The 25,537-nt window shown below is 41.9% G+C and overlaps 3 protein-coding genes across 3 annotated transcripts; 1 reads left to right on the top strand and 2 right to left on the bottom strand.

The window, feature by feature from the left end:
* Positions 1 to 123: 123 nt before the first annotated feature.
* fam185a (family with sequence similarity 185 member A) lies at positions 124 to 3,423 on the bottom strand. Its single transcript, XM_054620828.1, has 8 exons — positions 2,891 to 3,423; positions 2,636 to 2,745; positions 2,050 to 2,142; positions 1,733 to 1,871; positions 1,166 to 1,207; positions 980 to 1,075; positions 754 to 888; positions 124 to 607 (listed from the first exon to the last, which is right to left on the bottom strand). The coding sequence occupies exons 1-8, from the start codon at positions 3,327 to 3,329 to the stop codon at positions 495 to 497; spliced, it is 1,167 nt and encodes a 388-aa protein (XP_054476803.1). The 5' UTR covers positions 3,330 to 3,423; the 3' UTR covers positions 124 to 494.
* A 1,656-nt stretch (positions 3,424 to 5,079) lies between these two features.
* LOC129107911 (fibroleukin-like) lies at positions 5,080 to 7,989 on the bottom strand. Its single transcript, XM_054619521.1, has 2 exons — positions 7,290 to 7,989; positions 5,080 to 6,164 (listed from the first exon to the last, which is right to left on the bottom strand). Exons 1-2 carry the CDS (start codon positions 7,987 to 7,989, stop codon positions 5,458 to 5,460), a joined length of 1,407 nt encoding a protein of 468 aa, XP_054475496.1. The 3' UTR covers positions 5,080 to 5,457.
* An 8,565-nt stretch (positions 7,990 to 16,554) lies between these two features.
* On the top strand, positions 16,555 to 25,471 carry LOC129108896 (lysine-specific demethylase RSBN1L-like). The gene is made up of 8 exons (XM_054620820.1): positions 16,555 to 17,090; positions 17,390 to 17,521; positions 17,951 to 18,699; positions 22,168 to 22,305; positions 22,444 to 22,586; positions 22,793 to 22,960; positions 23,066 to 23,177; positions 23,751 to 25,471. The coding sequence occupies exons 1-8, from the start codon at positions 16,601 to 16,603 to the stop codon at positions 25,467 to 25,469; spliced, it is 3,651 nt and encodes a 1,216-aa protein (XP_054476795.1). The 5' UTR covers positions 16,555 to 16,600; the 3' UTR covers positions 25,470 to 25,471.
* The last annotated feature ends 66 nt before the right edge of the window (positions 25,472 to 25,537 follow it).

The following is a 25,537-nucleotide window of genomic DNA, read 5'->3' as shown; positions in this document are numbered from 1 at the left end:
TCTTTGTTAATTTATGCTCTTTAAATTAAAAAGGCTGTATTATTTTATACTAAAACCTTGGTTTATCCTTTTTTTATATAACACTTTGGAATTGCATTTCACTTGGTTTAATTTTTTCTGACATTTGGGACTTACTTTATTTTTTTGGTATTTACATACAATACAGAAGACATTCAATCGCTGGCAATATTTAAAATCACAAGTAAACATACCAAAAATTTGAGCAAGCAAACGATTTTCATTAACATTCAAACCTTTGACAGTTTATTACAAACCAACACGTGTCGTCAAATAGTAAGCTTTCAAAACGTATTGTATGTACAGTGAATTTTTTAACACGTACAGAATATCTGTTAAATACTATAGATGATATATAATGTATTTATTTAAAGTACAGTACTTATCCTGAGCAAAATACCACAGTGAGGTAAAGTTACATCCAGTCTCGAGGAGCCACAGTAGATATCTGGCTCCATAAGTTTAAAGCTCATAACTCAGCTCCCCAGCTTCAGGGATTCAAACCAGCTTTGAGTTTTCAGTCTGACGGAGTTTCTGTCTGCCTGAGCTTTAACCCACTGGTCAAATGGGGACTTTCCATTTATATAGCCTGAGGGAGAAACAGAGCAGGAGAAACAGAGCAGGGGAAATGAGAGAAAAAAAGAAAACTGAATGTTCTGTGTTGATTTACTGATATGAGTGTTTAGTTAATAAACTGTGCCATGGAGTGTGATGTAATAAACAATAGTGGCTCACCAGTAACTGTGGTTAGGCCTTTAGTTGTGTTGCTTTCTACTCCATGCAGAACAACCTCTGGGCCGATATTCACCGACGTTCCACTGAGCTCCATCGCAGCTTTCAACGAGGAGGGGACACGCACACACACTTCTCCTACGTACCACAGAAGAATGAGGGATAAACAAAGAAAAATACTCTAGAGGAAGGAAAACTGGTGAATATTCTCCTCATACTGCACGTTTACCTTCCTGACTGTGGAGTTCGGCACTGCCACCGTCTCCAACATACACATCAATGCCTCCGCTGTGAGAGGAAACCTTAAGAAAACTATTTGAACCATCTGCAAAAGTAGAGAAGTGTTTTGGTTTAAACAGTCACTGATGGACGCAATACGTAGTTCATTGTGCAATCACTGGGTCAGCTTGCTCACCAATAACTGTATCTCCAGACACGTTCTTCACGGTGGCATTACCTTTAAATGAATTAAAGCACAAGGTCAGTTTTACTTTACATAACTAGCTGTTATTTTTAGTCCCTAGTAGGTAAATTACAACAATTATATCTATTAAAGACTGGAAAATGTAGCAAAGAAAAGCCTCTGTCACGGACTGTACGCATCATGAACCTTCATCACTGAAGTTAACAAGATAATTGATTCCATGTATTCTATCAGAGAAGGCTTGATGGTATCAGGAGTAAATTAAAATGTTATGTGGATGAAGCATTTACTTCACTTCACTTTTGATCAAAGTGCGATTTGTCTTTGTGATAAAATCTCCACCTCCAAGTCTTTATAAACCTAACCTGATTTATAGCTACTTCAAAATAAACAACAAGCACAGAGTTTTGATGAAAAACACATGTTGTTTTTGACAAACGTGTAATGAATTTAATGCATAATTTTCCTTTTTTTCTATACTCTACATTTGAGTTTGCCAGCAGCACTCATAACCACACAAACAACATAGATGAGGAGTAGATGCTGCTGTTTGCTCACCGTGTACATTCCCAAGTTCTACTCTCCCCGAGCAGGAGGAGACGCAGCTGGACTCAGCATATATGGCTTTGACCTTAAGAGGGCCACGTTCTGTTGAAATATTCATTTTGGTGCCCTGAAGCTTTTTGACATTCACACCCTGCAAACAAACAACAAATCAGTGCACAGGACTGTACACAGGTAATGTATGATCCAACTTATTAAAGTCTCTGAATCAGAGGTGTACAGTAAACCTCGATGCTGTAAACACATTCAGATAAAAGCCTGTATGAGGCCTGCTGCTGCCCTCTAATGACTGCTGAGTGTACTGTCCTTACACTGTCTCCACATGTGCTGATGTCCACATTTCCATGGATAGTGCCCACACCTGTAACATGTCCTCCATGGGACTGGACCTCAACCTGATGACCCTGAAATACAAAAAAACAACAGTGAAACAACTGATAAAGCCTCTTTGATGAGTCTGAACCAATCAGCAACAGTCTGTAGTGGGTTGTTTAATTTTAACTTGAACAAGGGTTGATTTGCAAAATATATGAGTTTGCAAAAGTAACCTTTGGTGCTGCAAAACAAGAAATGTTGTTATAGGGAAACACTCATATGGTTTTAAAAGCCATACTTTCTTCCCCACATATTAGTTATTACTGATCAATATGCTTAATTCTGAGTCTAAAATTTTTTTTTGTTGGCTACATTAGGAGTTGTATGAAGTGATGAAGAAAATATCACACAATTCTAGTCACACAATAAGTCAAAATATCTGCAATAACAACAGACCTGAATCAAAAGTTATAATAGGAAGGAGCCAATAACATATAGCAAATATATCAGTGCATCTCCACTTGTTTTTACATGCATTTTCTACTATAAGCACGTGTTTTATGTTGTCATGCCACAGCCTACCTTGACAGAGTGCAGCAAACAGTCCCCTGTCTCTGTCTGCACTTTGCAGATATCACACTCCATATGTTTCACCTGCACGTTACCTTTTCCTTGAGTAGTAATGAAAAGATCTGACAAAAGAAGATGCCAAAGGACATCAGATAGAATCATGCTGCTATAAACAATGCTGACATGTGAAATCACCATTAGAATCAATGATGGGCCCTAATGATGACATGCATTATTGTAAATGTATCAACAACAGGAGACACTCACTACTTTTGATTGGTGCGCTCAGATCAATCGACACGCTGCTCTTAACCTTCTCGGCTGAGATGAGCAGCTCTTTGCTCTGGTCGTCATAGTGGACGTGTAGGTGATCCAGGCCGACCTCCTGCTCGGTGTCTGTGCCGTGAACGGTGATGAAGACCCGGTCTGCCTCGGGGTAGGTGTGCGGGTCCAGCGGACGGATGGAGATACTGCAGCCCAGCTGTGCCCGCACCGTGCTGAAGGGGCTCACCGCCAGAGCCCACCGCTTCAGAGGCTGCTTCTCCTCCTCGTGTGTCGGGGAGTTCGTAGGGGGAGAGATGGAGAAGAACCGCGAGGGATCCAGAGGGCATCGGGGGGTCGTGAGTGTCCTGGGACCGACTGTGAGGGACCAGCAGCGGAGCAGGAGTCCGACACATCCCGGCCGACCTGCTGAGCTCCACAACATCTCTATCAGCTCCCGGTAAACCAGCTCATCCACACCTCAGACTGATGCTTCAGGTAGTTAACAACAACACGCTGACTAAACAGGCTGCCATTCAGTCAACATGGACTGTCAAGGCTGTTTCTCATAGGTTGTACTGTTAACGCGAGACTAGTGCTTCCTGTACGAGTTTTCAGCTTAAGAGCGTCCTCTACAACTTGAAATGTTTACTAACAAAAAGGCTGCTCAGCCTTGGTGTTAGTGATTGCTCTGAGGGGGAAAAAAAATAAACATTTGAATGTGTAACTATAATAAAATGAAAACAATAATACTAGATAAAATGATGAGCCACGCACAATCATAGTGAAACAGACACCAAATAAGATGTTAGAGTTGCAGTTAGAATAATAAAAGTTGAGACTTTGGTAAATTTCTGTGTTGAAGCTTTGTGTATATACTAAACAGGATTTGTTGTATAGATCACTTTATACTTTTAACACTAAACGTATACAGTACCAGTCAAAAGTTTGGACACACCTTCTCATTCAATGTTTTTTCTTTATTTTTTTAATTTTCTTTTCTACATTGTAGATTAATATTGAAGACATCCAAACTATGAAGGAACACATGTGGAATTATGTGGTAAACAAACAAATGCTCAACAAACCAGAATATGTTTTATATTTTAGATTCTTCAAAGTAGTTGAATGAGAAGGTGTGTCCAAACTTTTGACTGGTACTGCATATTCTTCCATTATTGTATAAACTATACAATAAATGATTTATGTTTAAATACAGTATATTTATTTCCATCGCCATGACCAGATTAACCTGCTAAAGGGGCCCAGAAGTGACAGAAAACTGTGTGCTGGAATACTACCTGGTCCCTGGTTTTCTGAGTGGTTATTTCAACCGAAATAAATGTATTTAGAATCTAGCAACAAGTAAACACAGCACGGAAATAAGAGACTTAAAACTAGACTTTGACCCAGTGATCCTCTTTACGGCAGGACATCAAGATAAGAGATCATGGCAGAGCTCACCTCATATAATTTGATGTTGTGCTTTATAGTGCATATCCCCGAAAACATAAATAAAACTAAATTGTATTTGCACAAATCTTTGCGGAAATTTTGCACACATTAAGCCTGGACCTTTTGGGGGCCCTGTTTTCTGGGGCCCTGTTTTCTGGGGCCACAGGGCGGTCGCCCGAACCACCCAGTTTGTATTGCAGCCTTTCACTTACATTAAACATTAAGCACTGAGGAGATTTCTCATTTTTCATCTCTTTTAGATGGAATAATTGGCAAAATACCAACATCCTGTACTCTCCCTCATATTTTGTCTTTTTTTTATGTTGACTTCAAAATATTTTACATCCGGTCGTAGTCAGTCACAATTTAATTATCTTGACAAGCCGGATGTCCAATCTTGTGTAAACGTAGCCCCGCCCCTCTTTAAGTGTTGTCCAATCAGGAGGCCTATGTGAGGCCGTCGCAGGTGACGTCGATCTCTCCGCAAAGGTTGTTGGGAACTTCAGTCTTGTTGTAGTCCTACTGCATAAAACAGATTTAAACCATGATCTGTCAAAATGTGGATTTAACTCTACTTGTTATTGAAGGAGGGAAAAAAAGGCAAAACCATATTAATATTTTCATCAAGTTTATTCATTTTAACAAAACAATCATAGTAACAAAATATCCCATACAGCTTCAATCAACCATCAACTGGCTTTCCAGTACTTCAATAATAAAAAAATATTATTCTCCGTTGCTACATACCCGTCAGATTCACTGAGAAAAATAAACTCCTCACAAGAGGATTTCCCTCTTTCATCGTTAAACAAATTCCAATCTACAAAAACAACAAATATATTAATATTACAATGTTGTAAAAAAGTTACAATGTAATTAGGATTATTACCTTTGTAACTATGTACATCCTCAGTTATGTCATATTATCCTGTAAACAAATCATTATTGGAGAATCACACACCACAAGGCGGCAGCATTGTCTTAGTAGTGATCAATAACCGTGTACTAGGTTGTATTAGATTGCAAAGAGTATCTGAGTAATTCATGGTTAAAGTTAGTAGTTAAAACCTTAATGTTTCTTATTATGTCTGTGCATTGCCATGGTAGAGAGTCGAGGCTCATGGTACCAGGCTCTTTGGTCGGATCATCATCCTGACAGTTTTAAATGACTGTCTGTCATTGGTGGGGTAATACTCTGTAGAGATGCTATGCCATGTCCCCCAGAAGATCCCATCCCTGACTCCCTTGTAGCTCCCCACATAGTATCTCCCGTTGAGATTTGCAGCCATGCAGGCATCAAACCACCACCCGCTGCTGTAGTAGGCCCCGCAGTTCCCGGATGGGTAGCGGTCGTGGTCCCTGTCCGGCGTGGTGAACGCCCTGTTGTTGTGATCGTAAGTTTTGCTGAAGCGGAGAGAATCGCCTGCAGTTCCCGAGTAGCGACCCACCGACAGTCTGTAGCGCAGCCTCTCACTCGCCACGCTGAACTGCTCGTACTCTGCGTACTCCATCACACCGCCAAAGTCCTCCAGCTCCACCCGCAGCACCATGTCCCTGTCCCGGGTCAGCAGGTGGATCATGTTGTTGCCCAGCCAAAACTCCCCTCCGTCCAGCTCGCCGAAGCCCGATCGGTACTCAGCCCAGGTCCGGTTGAAACGCACGCTGCCGTCGTGTCTGCGCTGCAGGAGCGTCCATCCTCCTCCATCCAGCTCCATGTCACAGAGGACCGGGAAGCTTCTGCTGCGGAGGTCAGGGGTCACCAGGTACACTCCGCTTTTCAGGCCCCCTCTGAGCAGGTGGTCGGAGCAGTCTCTCGGCATGGTAACTGCAGATAAAGAAAAATGGAAAGAAATTATGAAGGATTATGAACATCTTTTTCCTCAAAATCCTCCAAAAGAAAACTTGCCCTTCTTAGTTTAGGGAGTGATCTAATCAATGTCATGCTTTAACTCAGTTCTTGCAGGGGAAACAAAATAATCTTGCAGCTGTTATCTGGCCGTGAACTGTATTGAGTGAGGTCACAAGATCAACGGGTCGGGGCAAACTACTTTTCCACCATAAAAAGATTGAAGGTTTTTGAAGAATTTCAAGGTGGACCTGCCACAGTATATATAACCAGACAGATTTAAAATAATGTTTTTTAGAGATAAATGTAGGTGCAGATTTTAAAATGGGTCAAAATAACACAAATAACCAGGTGATGCCTGGATGTTTTATAAATATAACACAAATATAACAAATATGCAGTATGTTTTCTGAGAGGAGCAACCCATTTAATTGTAGTGTTCATATGCGGCATGTGAGTTCAAGTGTCACACTGAAGTATCCATAAGATTTATTTATTCACAAATTACTCACTGAAGGATGTTTTAAAGCTGTAGGTCTCCACATAGTTGTGGTTTTATTCTAAATCACGACACCCACGCAGTCACACACATTTTGCACACATATGTAAAAGCCTGTTTTGGCGATGATGTGCGGCACAAATTTGATCTCCGGCATTTATTTATATGAGGTTCTTAAGTGCTTACTGTGTGGTCCTCTTTCGTAAGATCCTTTCATCTCATGGCATACCAATTTGCTGAGGGAGTAATACAATTATAAGCTTTTAAACACTAATGCAGAACAGTGTACTCTCAGCCTAATTATTGTGATGTAATGTCAACAAAACCCAATAGATTTGTATAAGATTTGTTTGTAAATTTCAAAGAATTTAATTGTGAAGTTGCATCTCCCTTCTCTCCTCTCTCTTAATTTGTAATTACCTCACCAAAACTCTAATAACCATTAGAGTATTGGTGCTCCTATACATGCTAATTATATGCAAGCTTTTTCAATAACAATAACATTTTCATAAAGTTACCTACTTTATGAGAATATTCATGGTAGAGCATGCATACAAAAATAAAACTTGATCAAATGCTTCAATAGTATTAATAATATATCTTGCCTTTAGATGGTTTGAGTGGTGATAGTTTTCTGTCAGGCCGGCTGCCTCCTTGGTTGTCCTCTGGGTGCTCTTTTGGAAGCATGTCCGGTTGTCTTCCATTTGGACTCAGGTTGTTATTGAAGAAAGCGTCCACCTGGTTGATTTTTACACGCAGCTCTCGTGCACTGGGTGTGGAGGACTCAGCACCTGGGGGCTTGGGGCCAGAGGTGTCAGGGCTTGTTGACCTGAGGTCAGGAATGATTGTGGAGGTGGTTTGGGCGCTGGGGGTAGGGAGTGGAGTCATCATTTTGTCTAAGTCTGGAGTTTTTCTGGGTGCTGTGTCATCCACATTGTGAAATATCTTAGCTTGTAAACTGGAGTCAGTATTGGAAGCTTGATTTGGCGTTGTGGATTCTGGACTGGTGCTAGGGATAACAGTCGGCAGGATCCCACGGATGATTTTGTTTGGTCTTGTTGTCACTTGGATCGATGGTGGTCGACCAGCTGTCTGTGGCCTCAGATCAGACGTAATCCTGCTGTTTGGGCTCATGGTGAAGCTTTCGGAGGGAGTGTGAAGGCGAGGGACGGGTCCACCCTCACGGCTGTTTGAGGTCTTTGGGCCCAGAGTGATAGTTTTCATGGTGCTGGTACTGAACTCTGCATCCCCTGAGGAATGACTGACTTCAGCAGTCTGTGATACAGAACCAGGTGCAGGTGGCATCTCAGTTTGAGAGTTTTGGATGTCATCTGAAGTAGTCCCGCTGTTTTGAAGAGGACCTAGATCTGTTTCGGTCTTTGGACTTGGCTTTAGTTGCACTGCTGGTTTTGGCCTTTGAACAGGTGTTGCTCCTGGCCTGACTGTAGCCCTGGTTGGTGGCCTGCGTCTGGGTGGAGGCCTCGGTTTGGATGACTTGTTGGATTCTGCTTCAGGAATTTCATCAGGAACAGATTTGGGATTAAGATCAGGCATTTGGTCTGGCCAAGATTTTCCAAGCCGTTGATTGGTTCCTGGTGTTTGGTCAGGTTTAGGCTTTGCCTTTGTTTTAGTCCTTTGGTCTGTTAGAAGCTCTGGATATGTTTGGTTAAGTTTAGGCTTTTGGTTTATTTTAGGGATTTTTTGGCTGGGTTTAGGCCTTTGATCAGGAGGTTTGATTGGGGCATTATCAGGACTAAGCTTTTGTCCAGGTGTTGAGTCTTTCACAGATTTAGGCTCGGGCAAAGGATTTTCATCAGAATTTTCCATTAATTCAGTATTAGGCTTTTGGTTGGATTTTGGCGTAGTGCTAGTTTTTTCACGTCTTTCAGGCTCTTGAACAGGAGTGAAATATTGGTCTATTGTTGACTTTTGATCAGGTTGAGTTTTTTCTTCACTTTTTGGCTTTTTGTGTGTTTTTTCTGTTTGGTCAGGTTTGTCGGATTTGAGAGGATGAACCAGCTTTTTCTCAGGTGTTGAATTTTTATTCATATTTGAGATTCCAACAGAGTCAGGCTCTCGGTCAGTTTGAGGGTCAGAACCCGTTGTGTTAACAGTTTGAGGTCTTTGATGAGACGTGGGGTTCTGAACAGGAATCTTAGGCTTTTGATTAGATTTTGGTTTTTGATTGAGTAACTGGCTTTGATCAGTTGTCTGTTCTTGATCATGTTTACGTGTTTGATTCTTTTTCAGATTTTGATCAGTTGGTAAATGATCAGGTAGAGGTTTTTGGACAGGTTTTTGAATCTGGACTCGTTTAGGGTCTTTGGCAGGTTTCGGTTTTTGGTTAGCTGTCGGTCTTTGGTGAGAAAGTTTCTGCTTTTGGTCATGTTTAGTTTTTTTGTCAGGCAAAGGAACTCGCTCAAGTTTATGGCCATTCTTAGGATTTTTAAGCTTTTGGTCTGCTTCAGGCTTAATTACAGGTTTATGCTTTTCACCAGGCTTTAGTCCTCGGCCTGGTAGAAGTTTTACGCCAGTCTTAGTATTTGAGCTGATGTTCTTTTTAGCCGTCCAGCGGCTGCGGTCTGCGACTCCTGGGAATGTAGTTGTGTATAAACTCTGACGAGGAGTTGTGGTGGTTGTTGTTGCTGTAGTTGAGCTAACCCGACCTTGAAAACTGGCCCCAGGCCTTGCGCTGGTTGGAGAGGTGAACCTTAAAATCGCCCTGGTTATCTGTTCTCTTGGACCACCCAGTGAGTTCATTGTGGCTGTTGTTGTTGGCCTACTTGTGGTCCCAAAGCCTTCCTCTGAATCAAGGCTTGGACGTTCAGAAATGCCAGCTGCTCCTGGGCCTGTGCTTTGGGTTGGTAGCCCGTCAACAACTTCTGTTAGTCTTTGACGGACATCTGTGATCAAATTAGAAGTGCAGCTGGACGAAGGAGGAGGTGGAAAAGATGATGTAAAGGTTATAGCTTTGTTTGAGTCCATGGAGTCAGTCCTCGGAGCTGAACTAATTATCGAGTGAAGAGTTGGGCTGATTGAAACAAAGTCTGCCCTCTCACTTGCCTTGCTGGATGCTAATTCTCCATCACTGTCTCTCTGTACACTCTGGACCGTTTTTTCTCCTTCTGTTTTGATCTCCGTTCCCATCTCCCCGTCCTCTGACTCCCCCTCTTTTATAGTCTTTTCTGCTCGCCCGATGCTTTCAGTCTGTTTTGGTTTCTCATTATTTCGCTCCACTTTTATTCCCTTTTCCATTTCCTTTTTCCTCTCCTCCCCGTCCTGCACTTTCTCCTTATTTGTATTCGTATCATGGCCCTCAGACATCTTTATTCCATCACTGCTCCTGTCTTCTTCAGTTTTGGTCTTTTTCTCCGTTTCCTTTCTTTCATCTCGCCACACGTGATGGTCACTTTCTTCTGTTTTCTCCTTATTTTTTGAATTACTTGTACTTTTCTTCTCTTTTCCATTGTCCACTTTATCATCTGGATCTCCCATTGAATTCCTTTTTCCATCTTTGTCTTTATTTCTCTCTGTCTCCCAATTATTTTTTTCAACAACCTTTTTTCTGACTAAATCCACTATGCTCTCATTTCCAGCAGAGGTTGGCACCTTTGCCGGCCACAGTTTGTCCTTTCCTTTTGCCCCCTCTGTCCTAGTTGTTCCATCTTTTTCTGCCACTTCTTTTAGAGGGGTTTCTCTCTCAGTTTCTTTTACGACCCCTTTATCGCTCTCTTTCTCGGCTTCCCATTTCTTTCTCTCTTTCTCTTCCAAAATCGTTCTTTCAGTGTCAGTGTCACCATTTTCTGCCATAGTCTTTTCCACTTTAACACCGTCTGCCCCACACTCCTGGCTGAAATCTATTGGCGTCTCAGGATTTCTCTCATTCTGCCAGTTCATCTCATCCCTATGTCTATCTGTATCCTCATTCAGCTTTACATGCTCTCCTTCTCTTTGCCTTCCACACTCTCTCACAGTTTGGCTTACTGTACAATCTGCACACATCTTCCTCAGTTGGTCCACATTGTCCTTTAGATTCTGCAAATCCTTTACGATCTTCTCCAGCTCTCTAAGCTGCTTTGGCAAATGGAGAGTCAGTGGCGGCAGACTGAATAGATATGGGCACATGCTCTCATCCTGCCCCTGTCTGCACGGCCCCTCGGGTCTCAGAGTTGCAGCACAAGGTCCAAATCCATGATCCCCCAGGAAGTCTCCTTCATCAGAGTCTGCTGTGGTCGCAGAAAGGCTTGAGAGGGCCAGCAGGGTCCCACATATGCAAAGTGCTGGTAACCACATCGCGTCCAGAGAGTAAAGAGTGAAAAGATAAGAGGGAGAGAGTGTAAAAAAGACCCACCTCAGTTTGAGACAGTGACAGTGAGAGGAGGAGGTAAGGTGGGAGGGATAAGAGGAGGGAGGGGGAACTGATGGAGCCGTTCAGTGGAAAGTGATTCTGAGAGAGAAACAAGGAGAGAGAAGCTTTGGGAGGGAAACAGGTGAAAAAAACAATAGTGAGAAGAGGATTGTGTGGATGTATTCCTCAGTGGATGGTCTCAGTGAGATAGCGGATGATAAGCATGAAGCATAAGGAAATGGTAAATGATTTCTACTTTATAATATAAGCAGAATTAACTGTAACAGTTTTATATCAGTCACAAAAGATCACAAACTGTGAAAGCTTTAGAAAGCATGTGTCTTATTGTAATCCCATTATTACATTCCATTGTATCTTCACTTAAATCACATCACTTAATGAAAAACATTTGTAGTGCATTCTCACTCCATGATGCACTGATATGGTAAGTGCATCATGTCCTTGAATATGCATGTGTGTCACAGGTGCCTTGGCAGGCCCTTCCCAAGCTTCCTGTCGCGTCCACAAACATGTGAATGACAGATGCAACAGGTCAAAAATGCATATGAAGCAAAATATTTACTGCCAGTCCAGAGCCAAGAGTTTGTTTCTCAGATTTGTAAGGACATATTTCATTTTACTGTAAGCTGTGTGGTTTAGTTGAGCCTCTGAGTAATGAAAGTCTGGAATGTCAGATTTATCCAAGAACTCAATTGTTATGCCAAGGGAGAGAAATATCTCATGTGCTATTGACTTTATTCTGACAGTGCTAATCCCCAACAAGTGTTGAGAATTGGTGCGGCGATCTCTGGATGGAGAGATTTAGCTCCACCTGATTCTCTGCTAATTCGTTGTGTCTACATATAGTCAGAAAAAAAGAAAGAAAGAAAACACAGTCACATGAGCTAAATGAGGCATCTGCTTGGCAGGGAGTTTAGATAATGAGGCTTCAGTTTCCCAGACCCGGGATGTAAATGTCAGTCCCACCACGGGATATGAGATTTGAGTGATTGCATGCAGTGCCAGTGTTTGATGTTCCAGTAGTGTGTCCATTTTTAAAGCTTATTTGTCCATTTAAATTGTCTTATTTTAAGTCCCTGATGAAATATGACTCTGCACACTCTTGTTCTCTGTCTCTTTCATTGGCCGGTTGCTCTGACTGCACAAAGCAAAAGAGAATTCTCAGCTGTCCTTTGATAATGACAAAGGAAACCATTTGTTTAGCGTGAGGACTGTGGGAAGCATCAGCTTAGAGATGAAAAACGAGTAACATTTGGAAGAAAATTCAATAAAGAACAGCCATGACCTGCAGGTTCGTAGTTGCATCCGGACAAAAGGCAACCTGAACGAGCATAACAACTTAAAATGCAACAGTTTGAGAGTCAAAGAAAAGGATTTAATCATTTCTGTTATTTAATCTGGAAAAGAGACTGTATGCTGTAAGAAAATATAGAGGCCTTGTAATCTGTGCATATAAAGATGATAACAGACTATCAAAGCATACTATATGACTTTACATTGAAAGTCCTTCTTTGCTAATGCAGCTATGAGCTCATTTGACATTCGACAACTGTTGGCAGGATAAAAGCCAGGAATAAGTGTCCTTTCACATTCACTTCAGCACTTCAACACTTACACTGGGAAATAGTGTGAGAGAAATGTTTACACTCTGGAGAGACTTCTGTCTGAACACTAAGCTGTATTGATTTATTATCATAGAGCCATATCTTTTACAGCACAGCCAAGCATAAATCTCAGTCGCTGCTTAGCCACAACAAACTGCCTTGGGCTGCATGAAGAACAATAATGATTAATGCAGTTAAGTATGGCTAAAAACTCAATTAATTTGATAGTTGCCAATCTAATTGGATCCATTTTGTGCTGTGGAGTTCTGCCAGGAACTCTATTATTCCCAATAATACCCTCACTACTGGCTTTACCCATTTATGGACAGTTGTTTTTTGGACCTAAGGGTGCCCTCTTGGGATAAAGTGTTTTGAATTCCCTCGGTGATCTGGCTTGGCCCACTCTCTGTCTTGGATCATGTAAACACTGTGGTTTTTTCCGTGCAGACTAGAACAAACATCTGACCATCAGTCCAGCTTTTCTGCCTTGGCTTCCTGGCAGACCACTTCATCTCCCTCCACTTTGGGCAGAGGAGGCAGAGGAGCCAGTGTCGTCGGTCATGTCTGTTATGTGCATAAGTGTCTCATTTCCAACTGAACGGGAGTGAACCCAACGACTGTCGTAGTGCAGCGCCAGTCCCTTGTAATACCACACTCAATCTGCCTGGAGGTATAAACCAACCTGGTCAATATTATTCTACAGACTCACTGTTTGCATGCCAAGAACAAATAAACATATATTAATTTAGCAAAATAGTTATATGATACGACACCTGACTAAGTCCTGTGGATCAGTGTGTATCAGTTTAAAATCAAAGTATCACACCTCCTCTCTTTGGTACTCTTTGTCTCACACACACACACACACACACACACACACACACACACACACACACACACACACACACACACACACACACACACACACACACACACACACACACACACATTCCTATTCACATGAATTGTCCATTGCCAATATCTTAATTCTTCAGAAACTGATACATTATTTTGCCATGTGTGAGAATGTTTTTCATCAGTCAATTGATCAATAGAGATTCTTAAAAATGAAACAACCAAAGTGTCTCTCACATCTGGGCTGGATTTTCTCCAGCTAGCCTGCACCAGATAACGTCAGGTCAATTTGTCTCTAATCCAAAAACCTGGACTTCATTTGTTTGAAATTTATATTAAAGAATATTTGTCCTGATGAAGGATATGAAGAGCGTGGTAACGAGGGAATTAGTTATTTTCTGCTGTCACCTTCTGCCCAAGTCAAGTTGATTCTGAGGTGGAAGTGGATGTATTTGTGACTCTGGCATGCAACGAGAAAAAGGCAAGATTTTGTCCTTATTTTTCCTGTTGTAGTTCTATTGTCGTGGAGTTTTTATAAAAAAACGTTGCCATGAAGGCGTTCGATTTAAGCCGTTTGTTTTTTCATCATATCACATCCCGAAGTTCATACTGATTGGATGTGTGCTGCATTCTGTGCATTTCGCAGCTGTGATTATTAGAAACCATGCATAATACACAAGTGTACATGTTAATGCACAATAATGTGTGACTGAGTGCATTGCCTGTTGATATTTCTTCTTCTCTGTACCAATTATATATCAACATTTAGAGGAGACTCAAGGCTGGTGAAAGTATTTAGATTGGATTGACAATATTTTTTATTTTTCAGAATACTTAAGGTCAATGGTGGAGGAAGATATCTGGATATTTTACTCAAACAAAAGTAACAATACCACACTGTAAAAAAATCTTTATTACAAGCAAAAGTCCTGCACAGAAAATGTTACTTGGATTCCTAGTTTTATGGAAGGAAAAGTACTCAATCCATGAAATTGGAAAAAAAGTACAATATTTTTTGTAGTGGAGTAGAAGTGGTATAAATTGGAAATACAGTAAAGTAAGTACTTCAGATTTGTACTTCAACAAATTAACTTTCCACTACGGCTGAAGTTGCCCATAAGGACTATTCTGTCCGCACTGCCTTTTGTACCTTAAAATAACCTCTGCTTTATTGTACTGCAAACAGTGTCGTATTCTCTATGGTAACTGTTTAAGTGTCAGTGCAGAGTGTAACATTCACCCTATGAACAATCTGGGTCAAACGAAATAAACATCTCATTATAGAGTAAGCTAATGTCAGCGCTGATGAACACTGTGTACACAATCTCTCCGGCAGATTATGAATTCTACTTTAGTGGCAACAGATACGGACAAGAGAAGCTTATTAATAGATGTGGACCAGAGAGGACCATTTGACTGAACGGTTGAGAGAAATGTAATTTTCCACTTCTTTGCAGGATTTGATTTGTTTTCTGCCATAATAAAAAAGTAACTTATATCAAATATCCTCATGTTTAGGCATTGTATTGAAATGTTATTCACAAAATGTTTACTTTAAGTGAATAATAGCACTCATCTTGGATGGAGTGAAAGTAGTGACCACCTCTTGTGCAATAGAAATGAATATGTTTTCAATTGACACCTCCCAACATTTGTGAATGCTTTTTACAGGAGCCGTAAAACACAGCGGTGAGGGACAGTAGATGTGATGATTTTCACAGAGCTGATGAAAAATGCCCCACATTGTATTTCCATTAATATACTGCCACCTAGTGACATTTTAAAGATATATCTCAGAATACAGATTCATTCTTACATACTAACCCTAAACCTTTAACACATATACTATACATGCTTTCTTGTAACATACGGACATTTTACACTATTATCTCAGAAAACATTGTGCACAAATGTATATATATATATATATATATATATATATATATATATATATATATATATATATATATAAATATCTAAACTAGTTTAATGAGGATTTGTGAATGTGAGACATTTGTAAAAAGCCCTTCAGAAAATTATAAAACATATTCAAACATTTTTGTAATGTACCCACTATCTTTAGTAATAGATACCAATCCATGCATCTGGAAATTAGGTTTAGTTTTTTTTTCTGTTTATTTAGGCTTATAAATATTGTTTTAGAACAAGGTGAGTTAAAAAAAACTTTGTTGATGAATTTGTTATTAAATTACTAAACTTCATATTTATATATTTGTTTATTTTAGTACAATATAACCATTCATTGGGTGCAACAGTGTAACCATCACACACAATTATTACAAAATCAAGGGAGTGTCTTCTCTGATCCATATGTTCCTGTTCATTTCTGTTTTACCATACAGTATGTTGTAGGCTACAGATTGTAAAGCCCTCTTTGTCATATTCTAAGTTCTTAATTTAACCCATGCACAACAATTACATAGGAGCAGCAATTAGCTCCTTCCAACACTTAAAAAATATATGTAATAAAAAACAACATAACGCAAGTTATAAGCAAAATGAGAGTTTTAACATCAGATTACCAATAAAAAATAACTGTAAAATAAAGTAAAACAATAAAAAGAGCTCAAACATGGCAGCCAATCTCAGCGCGATCTTACAACTCAGTATACAGACACAATTTATTTATTTGACATGTATTCAAACAAAAAATAATGAATTATTCTAGGTCTAGACAAGAATTTTTTTAATAAATATCCCTACAACCAAAACACTTTTTTAATGAAACTAGAGGTTTCATTTGAATAAATTGTAAAGAATTGTACAATATTGTCATTTTTCCCTCCATATTTGATAGCTGAGACTGATGGTCCAGCCCAGCCAGAGAGAACCTGAACTAATAGAGATGATGAATGCCCTCTAGTGTCAGTAGACCTCCTCTGCACTGGTAACACAGCAGGCAGAGCACCTCTACAGTCAGCACTGCAGTACTGCTTCTTGTCCAGCAGGCTGTAAACAGACTGCTGCCCTCCCTCCGACGTGCGTCGTCACGTCGCCCTAAGCCCCGCCCCCGGCCTGGCTCTCACGCACCAGTTACGTCCGACCGTAAAAAATAGAAACTTCCAAGATGGCCGAGGCCGTGGACTCCATGCATTTCGCAGCAAACAGCAAAACAAATTCCCCTAAACCCCTGATAGCCAAACGACCGCCGGAGAGCCGACCGCAGTCTTCCAGCGACATCTACCCGCCTCCCCCTAAGAAGGTCCGGGTGGAGGAGAAGGGCCTGAAGCACAGGAAAGTGAACGGAGAGGTGTGCGCAGGGGAAAAACACAACGGGAAGCAGAGTTGTGGGAGCCCAGCGAAATGGAGTTTCGGGCCGGCCAAGGCGAGCCACTCCGCCGCCGCCGTGCTCCCCGCTACGCCCGCTCGGAAGATCTTCAAAATCAGCAACTTCCTTGCGCAGCCCCACAAGGCGAAGAAGGCGAAAGAGAAACGGCACCGGGAGAAGGAGAAGAGCAGCGAAGCGCAGCAGAGCTCCGCCGCCGCTGTGGAGAGAGTGAGCCCAGCTAGCTGCCATACAAAGACCGAGAACGGCGACGTGAAAACGCTCCAGAGAGGTAGGGCACCGCCGCCTGCTCACTACTGCGCTCTGTTAAAACACTGTGCAAGTCACAATTAAAACACGCAGGTGAAGCAACACTGCGATTAAATGACAATGTGTATTATTACATAATAATCTGTACCACAGGCCCCAGTGTTTATTAGGCCCAGATGGTGATATATATGTGTGTGTGTGTGTATATATATATATATATATATATCTACACGTGGAGATGTTTGCTTGTCTGTTATGTTGCTTCAGCATGGATGCAGCAGCGTTTCGACTCACTCTTGTCTCCTCTTCTGCTCCTCTCAGATCCCCACGTGAAGGAGAAGGACAGAGAGAAGAAGAAGGAGAAGAGTAAAGAGTGGAAACATCACAAGTTGACACCTGTAACGTTACATGACTTTGCAAGAGAGAACGGAGAAGTGATGTCTCCACAGAAAGGTGGGAATGACCTGTAACGTTGATCAGCTGGGATGAAAAGCAGTTTTTTTTCATTATTTTGGGATAACTTTGAATTAGTCTTTTAAAGATGTTAATGTTAGAGGTGTGGCCAAGGCCCTTTGCTCAAGTCCCCTCTGAAATCAGTCCAATATGATTTTAAATATCACAATTTTAACAATATGTCAGAAATTTGAATGAAATGTCGCTTTTAAAAGGGAAAAATTTGCATTCATTTATAGTCCATGCAATTTACAAAAACTAGCATGTGTTAATATGCAGTTACCCAAAGTTGTCAAAGTTCACATCTTATCTCGCATGTAATCTCAAGTATATCAAATAGATTCTTCCCCACCCCGGCTACATAAGATAGGCCTCACATGATGCTCAACAATGTACTAACTATAACAAATGTCTTTTCTGCCATTGTAGAGTCTAAGGAGAAGCCCAAAGCTGGGTCTGAGGACGACCTCCTGCTGAAGAAACTCAAGAAGAAGAAGAAAAAGAAGCACAAAGATGGCGAGCGCGTAAAGGAGAGGCACAGCCGACCCAAAATGTACCATCGCTCATGCCAGACAATGTGTTCAGGGGTGACTCCAGGTCCACCCGAGTTCCTCAGTCGCATTAATGGGAACAGCAGCGTTAACAGCAGCAGTCTACTCCATGCCTCAGCAGCAGCAGCAGCAGCACCAACACCACCAACACCACCACCACCACCACCACAACAACAACAACAACAACACCACCACCACCAGGACCCCCCTGTTGCTGGCACTATTTCTGCCTCCATCTCCTCCATGGTCAGGGAAAGGCTCAGCTATAGCTCCCCACTCCACTGCACCCCATCCCCGGGCCTGTCCGGTCTGGAGTTTGGTCGCCTGATCCACGTGGAGCAGCAGGCCAACGGAGGGGCCTCCGTGGCGCACGCCTACACGGAGCAGCTCTCCTCGCTGTCTCCTGCCGAGATGCAGCGCTTCGCCCAGGAGTTTGTGACCCTGTCGTTCAGCGAGGACGAGGCGCAGGCTGCGTGTTTTGTGATGGGCATCATCCACGGAGCGGCTTCCTACCTCCCAGACTTCCTGGACTACTTCTCCTACAAGTTCCCAAATGCGCCAGTGAAGATGGAGGTGCTCGGGAAGAAGGACATAGAGACGACGACCATGGTCAACTTCCACTCTCAGGCAAGATGGTTGTTTTTTTATATTATTGTTCCTCTCTTCACGAGGCAACATAGTTTGAAGGCTCTGTGTGTGAGAGGATGCTGAGCTGTCCACACAGTGAAGTGTGTTAGTTTGTAGTCTGAAGATGTGAGCAGCACACACTCAACTGCTACGAGCCGAAACAACACGTTGACAGCTGTGTGTCAGTCGTTGTCCTGGCTGTTGATGGAAAGAGCTTTTCTCTCTGCCTCGAGCCATCTTTACTCGTGTGTACAAGGTGTTTCAGCCTCCAGGTTGTCTTGTGGAGCAGTAAGCCCATATGTGTGTGTCACTTTGTCATAACGGTTTCTTGAAAAACTCTGTTAGGGTGCTTCATGGGGAATATGACACCTTCAGTTGGAGTGGTGCTTTCAACTCAGCCTCTTAAAAAAGTTTACCTGTATATGAGGTGAAAAAAGTTTTGCTTGAATGCTTCGTAAAGGTAGCAGCAACAAGGTCTGCATTTGAGATGTTTACTGGTAACAATGGTTTGGTTTGTGTTATCTGTTTTTCCTCCACCAGGTCCTGATGATCGTGGGAGATAATCTTGTGTTTCTTTTACTTCGTTGTGTTTTGATTGTTTAAGAGTTTCTGAACACTTTCTTATCCTTTCCTACTGAATAGATTTCAATTAATCCCTTGACAATTTAGTTTCAAGAAGTCAAACAGAAGTCAAACAAATCTAAAATTCTAAAATCTAATTTATTTATTTGACAAAATAAAAAAAAATAGGCATAGATCAGGAAATACATCAGAGATACATGTTTTTATAAAGTATGTGTCTTTGATTGTTTGTTGAAAGGACCTCATAAAAGAGCAAAATATTTGTAATCAGAAACCTGCTGTTTTTTCATGTGAAACTAAACGCAGTGTTTGTCCCCTGCACATGTTTTTAGAAATTGAGAGAATTAATTTAGTTCAGGAAAACTTGCGGTTCACTTCATCCTGTTGCTGCTATCAGAGAAAACAACCTTGATAGAACTGGCAGCATATTTTCTTAATTTAGCCATTTTGGTCTTAACGTCACTTGATGACATGGACGGTGTTGAAGCAGCAGCGTTCTTTGCCTCTCGAGTTGTGATTGAATGATTCATGACGGTGTTTACTCTTCGATCAATCAATCAAGAGAGTTTCTACTGGCATTAAGTTTACATGTGCAAGGAATGGATGCACGTTTACATGTATTTATTCCATAGCTCGGCTCAAGAGACTGAAATATGCACTTTTTAATAACACAGCACATTTTTCTAAAAGTGTTTTGTTCCTGCGGGCTGTGAATCACAGACCCCGGGGGTCTTTCTCACTTTGAGAATCACAGTTTTGGTGCATCACAAACCAAGTCTTGTGATGCTGCAACCTGTTTTGACTTTTTTCCCCCCCTTTTTTTTTTAATTACTATTTTTATTATAGCGTTCACATGTTAAGTAAAGTCAAGGACACTTTAAGGGAGGATATAGCCAAAATGATTGTCATTTTTTTTTATAAAAGTAAAAAAAGACAAAAATACAGTTTCTTATGCTGTATCTGGGGCAAACGTTGGGCGACTGGAGGTCGTTACCAGAGGGAACGCCATGTGTAAGGTGTCCATGCTCCTCCTTTGTCTTCGGACTGTCCTGGCATAGGTTTAATGTCAAGTTAGGCACTTTTTTCTGCAGGAATATAAATATTTTATCACACAAAATGAAGTCGGAAAGGATTGTCAATAGTTGAATAGTGCGGTGATGGTCTAGTCGTGATATGCCAGAATAGATGAAATATGAATTGGTTTAAAAAATATATATAATTTTTTTCTATTTGTAAAAAAGACTCTCCTCCACACTTTTGGGATTATTTGACCTATGCTAACTCTTAGACTTGGAAGTCTTGCAAGAAGTGGTTATTCTGCTCTAATAAGCTTTTATCAATAGTGGTCTTTTTTCAAAGTTTACACATTGGTAGTTGTTAAATAAAATGGACAGGTCCCTATTAATTAAGTCAGCATCTGGTGTCATTATCTATCATTGTTTAAAGGCCAACATTTAACTCCTACTCCCACTGTGTGATGCACCCCTTAAACCACAGGTTGTAATTTGTTTTCTGCTCGTATTCTATGCATTCTTGCCCGTAATTCCTAAAATGTTTAACATGGTAACACTGATGCACCTGTCTTTATAGTTTTGTTCATAGTAAGATAGGGGCCTGGTGACATATGTGACCCAGAGAGGCAGTTTGGTTTACAGACAGCAGTCATATCAATAAATACAGAAAAGCACAGCAATGATGAAAAATAACAAGTATAAAAAAAGCACACAACCAGCACCATTGTTGTAATAGTCACCAAAAATCATCAAGTGAAAGCAGCCAGAAAAATAAGCCAGAAACCCTGTTTCCTCTAAAGCTCCTAACTGCCTCTAAGAAGCAAAAAAGAGTTTGTCTTTTTTTTCATTAAATGAACTGTCTCTAATCAATACAACTAGAACAAGAATGCAAGTATGTGCAGACTGAGGAGTGAGTGCTGCGCGCTATGTTTCTGTGAGTTATTAATAACTTACTTGGAGCGACGCTTAATCACCTGAACCCACAATTTATTTCTATTAAACTTATCCCAAACCTGCCCAACCAGTGGAATACTGCTTCACAGCCACTACTCTAATTATACTAATAGTATAATACTCATAATATTAGTGTAGCCTTATCGTAAACTGCAAATGTGCAGAAATTCTGTTTTATACGGAATTTTATTTTTTTTGACATGCAAAAAAATATCAGTTATGAATGAATAAAGCTTTGAACTATTGAGTGCATTTGTTACATGTTGCAGAAAGAAAACCCTTAACACTGAAGCTTCAAAATGATCACAGTTGAATCACCCTGATTCTGACACATAATAAAGGTTAATAAATAGTTCTGAGGCATCAGTCCTGCTTCATAAGAGCTCATTCACAATGTTGACGTTTATTCAGTAGACCCTTCCTTTAATTTCTACTGAGGGACTCAGTCATTCTGGTTGTCTAGATTTAAAAGTGTAATCCACAGGGCTTGAAAAGTTTAGTTGGGTTTCCACAAATTCCTCTGCAGAACAGTCTTTTATTCCTCAGTAACAATAGATTGCCTTTTATTTGTCGTGTGTTGACATTTGCCTCTCTTGATGACTGTTGAGCGTCTTTGATTTCTGCCAAAGACCTAAATCTTTGTGTTTTAAGGTCCTGTTAACTACAAAGCAAAGGCTGATGGTACTTTTACTGAGTGCTTTATTAAAGGCAGGTGCAGTGGAAAGGTCACGCCAATTATGTTAAGACCACACTGACAGACGGACACGTTCTATAAAAGATGCATATGACATCTTAAAAAAAGAAAGGCCCAGCTGGCAGTAAGAGCATGTTAGGTTTTGTTTTAGACCTATCAGAGGGGGATATTTTGATACCAGCCGGGCGAGGGTCTAATCTGTCTACTTTGTGGTCCCTCCTGCAGGTGAAGCGGACATATTCCCAGGGAACGTACCGAGCCGGGGCCATGCGGCAGGTCAGCCTGGTTGGTGCTGTAGATGAGGAGGTTGGAGACTACTTCCCCGAGTTCATCAGCATGTTGGAGGAATCTCCCTTTCTGGAGGTTAGTGTGTTTATGTCTGCACGCGTACACCCACCCCCACCCACAGCTAGTGGATGTGGGAACATCTGTTTCTCTTCTCCCCATGTATGGCAACAACTCATTATGTAACACAAAGTTTCTCACCCTATGTGTATGCAGCGGACTCTGCCCTGGGGAACGTTCTCCAGTCTGCGGCTGCAGAGCCCCACTGAGAGCGACGACGGCCCCATAATGTGGGTCAGACCGGGAGAACAGATGATCCCTATGGCAGACATGCCAAAATCACCCTTCAAAAGGAAAAGGTGGGTTGACATATTGAGTCAGTAAATGTTAACCAGTGCCCAGCTGTTATCGTCTCCCCAGCATCTTCATTTCCTAAAGAATTAGTTTGAAGTAAAGTTCATGTATCGAAAAAAGTGAAACACTTTCAGCTTATCTTTCAACTCCACATGCGTTTTACAGATACTTAACTATGCCTTGAACATATCCTGACTGTTGTGAATTTCAGGTCCACCAATGAGATAAAGAACCTGCAGTATCTACCCAGAGCCAGTGAGCCCAGGGAGATGCTGTTTGAAGACCGGACGAGAGCCCACGCCGACCACATCGGCCAGGGGTTTGAGAGGCAAACTACTGCTGCTGTAGGTGTGCTGAAGGCTGTCCGCTGCGGAGAGGAGTGAGTAATATCTGTTTACCTTATCACGTACAGTACACACACATACACGTTTGCATTAAACACAGCCTCAGATTAGTAAACATGACTTTGCATATTGCCTTTTAGCAATGATGCTCCCGGACGGATCACCAAAGATGTTGTGTGTTTCCACGCTGGAGATTTCCCAGATGTGGTCATGAGGCTGCAGCTGGACCTCCACGAACCTCCGCTGTCTCAGGTGGGTCAGTTATTAATCGTGCCTAGTATGACACAGTGGATGAAAATATATTTTTTTCTGCTTATAAGATCAAATCTGTCAAACATAGTGGCATTTAGCCGCTAAAGAGACATATATTTCCCTCAGAAGACCAAAAGCAGGGCTTGGAGGGTGTCTGTTGGACTTACATTTGCTAGGTAGCCAGAAGCACAACTCCAAATGGATAATAATGTTGCTCTGTGTCTTCTGGATGTGTAGATATTCTAACATTCTCACCATATCAACTTTATAAAGTTATAAAATGTCAAAAGTGTGTTTACAATATGTTGCATTGTCCCCAAGTGTACAAAAAAGTAAAGAAATGCAGGTTTAATTGCAAAAAAAGAAAAGTCAGAGCTTTTCTTTGACCTTTGACATGCCACATTGTCTATTGTTAATCAACTTAGAGTAGAGGAATTCCCCAGTAAGATACTGTTACCCTGTGCAATACATGATCAGACTTAGTTGTTATTTTCCTTTTACCATGAAAGAATTAAAACATTTGCTTATTTTATTGAGTGATTGCTGAATCTCATGTGTTCCCTGCCTCTACAGTGTGTACAGTGGATCGATGACGCCAAGTTGAACCAGCTGAGGAGGGAGGGGATCCGATACGCCCGAATCCAACTCTACCACGACGATATCTACTTCATTCCCAGAGGAGTTGTCCACCAGTTCAAAACTGTGTCTGCTGTCTGCAGTCTGGCCTGGCACATTAGACTCCGACAGTATCACCAACACGAAGAGAAGGAGGAGGAAGACAAGTGTGCACCTAGAGAAGAAACACGTCTTATCAAAGAAGAGGAGGACGATGAGGACGACGAGGAGGAGGAGGAAGAAGAGGACGAGGAGGTTGAGGGGAAGGAGTGTGAGCCTGCTGTACGGACGCTGATGAAGCTGGAGGATGAGGACGACGAGGGAGGGGAGGGGCCGCCCTCACGAACTCCGACACAGATTTTCAAGGAGGAGGAGCAAGAGAACCGAGCTGAGATGAAGGTGCTGTCAACGACACAGTCACTGCCTTTTGTCAAAAAGGAGAGAGACGAAAGTTCACTCACTCACATACTAAGGGAGCCTGAAACTGAGGAAGATGAGAAAGAGGAAAGTAAGGGAGATGGAGATGGAGATGGAGGAGCATACACATGCCGGACACTGCAGAAGGGCCATGAAGAGGGTGCAGTGGACAGTTCATCCTTAAAGTCACTACAGCAAATTAGGAAGGAGAATGATGTAGAGGAAGAGAGGCAGCAAAAGACAACTGTACCGGGTCAAGGTGTAAAGGAGAAAACTAAAGATAGTATGATGAACGCTTACAACTCACCACAAATCAAAAAGGAGAAAGAGAAAGGAAAAAGAGAGAAAGATGAAAAGGAGAGGGTTAAAGAGAAGGAGAAGAAGGACAAGGAGAGGAGTAAAGAGAAGGAAAGAGATAAGAAGGATAAGTGTAAAGACAGAGACAGAGAGAAGGAGAGGGTGAGAGAGCAGGAGAGAGTGAAGGCTGAGGGAGGAAGAGAGGGCGGTACGTCGGCGCAGCCTTTGCCGCAGATGAGGAAAAAAGAGGACGAGGAGCGGACAAGAGAGGGCAGTAAAGGCTCTCAAACGTCCCTGCCTGCACAGAGAGACGAGAAGTGGGCCAAGGAGTGGACACAACCCAGCGTCAAGAGAGAGAAGGAGCACGATAAAGACAGGGGAGGCACGCAGGGGGCGTCCTCCTTACGACCAAACAGAGAGGAGGCCCGAGACGCCTGTTTGCATAAACACAAGTCTTCGCACGGGAAAAAGGAGAAAAGCGGTCACAGGGAGGCCAAAGAGGGCAACACGTCGAGTACGCAGGGGGTGCAGGCAAAGTCGGGCAGAGAGGACGGGAAAACGGGCATTCCCAAACCTGCAAATATTCAGGTTAAGAAAGACGGAAAGAAGGATAAAGACGTCAACAGTAAAGAGGAGAGGAAGAAGTCTGCGCCACCAGAACACAAACCACCACGGACACTCATCACCTTTGACCTCTTTAAGCCGATGGAGGCTCACCAAACTCTGGCCCTTTCCTTCACAGAGAGTCGGCCTAAGACCCACCACCACAGTGACTCTAGAGGCTCTTCCTCTAAGCCCGGATCTGACAGTCGGACAGTTGTGCCCTCTAAAGGTGCAAAAGTAAAAGACTCTGTGCAGGGGAAACCTGGCACACCCCTACAGGACACTCGGCCGCAGCAGCACTCGTTAAAACAGCCCCTCAAAACACACACCCCCCAAACACAGAAAGACGTATTATTATGAATGTCTAGATGTCTAGTCTTCTTTTTTTACTGTACAACTTACGCTGAGGCTTTGTTAAAGTATTTGAA

Source organism: Anoplopoma fimbria, chromosome 19 (assembly GCF_027596085.1).
Source record: "Anoplopoma fimbria isolate UVic2021 breed Golden Eagle Sablefish chromosome 19, Afim_UVic_2022, whole genome shotgun sequence".
Lineage (NCBI taxonomy): Eukaryota > Metazoa > Chordata > Actinopteri > Perciformes > Anoplopomatidae > Anoplopoma > Anoplopoma fimbria.
This window is presented reverse-complemented; position numbering and strand designations above follow the sequence as displayed.

Bases quoted from the DNA above. Each gene is read 5' to 3' on its own strand.
- fam185a (XM_054620828.1), bottom strand. From the start codon at position 3,329: ATGTTGTGGAGCTCAGCAGGTCGGCCGGGATGTGTCGGACTCCTGCTC. The intron at 1,076-1,165 runs GTGAGCAAGCTG...CTACTTTTGCAG, and splicing joins GTCTGGAGATACAGTTATTG to ATGGTTCAAATAGTTTTCTT. The intron at 889-979 runs GTAAACGTGCAG...TGTGGTACGTAG, and splicing joins CGAACTCCACAGTCAGGAAG to GAGAAGTGTGTGTGCGTGTC.
- LOC129107911 (XM_054619521.1), bottom strand. From the start codon at position 7,989: ATGCCACCTGCACCTGGTTCTGTATCACAGACTGCTGAAGTCAGTCAT. The intron at 6,165-7,289 runs GCAAGATATATT...CTTTATCTGCAG, and splicing joins ACCACTCAAACCATCTAAAG to TTACCATGCCGAGAGACTGC.
- LOC129108896 (XM_054620820.1), top strand. From the start codon at position 16,601: ATGGCCGAGGCCGTGGACTCCATGCATTTCGCAGCAAACAGCAAAACA. The intron at 17,091-17,389 runs GTAGGGCACCGC...TGCTCCTCTCAG, and splicing joins CGTGAAAACGCTCCAGAGAG to ATCCCCACGTGAAGGAGAAG. The intron at 17,522-17,950 runs GTGGGAATGACC...CTGCCATTGTAG, and splicing joins AGTGATGTCTCCACAGAAAG to AGTCTAAGGAGAAGCCCAAA.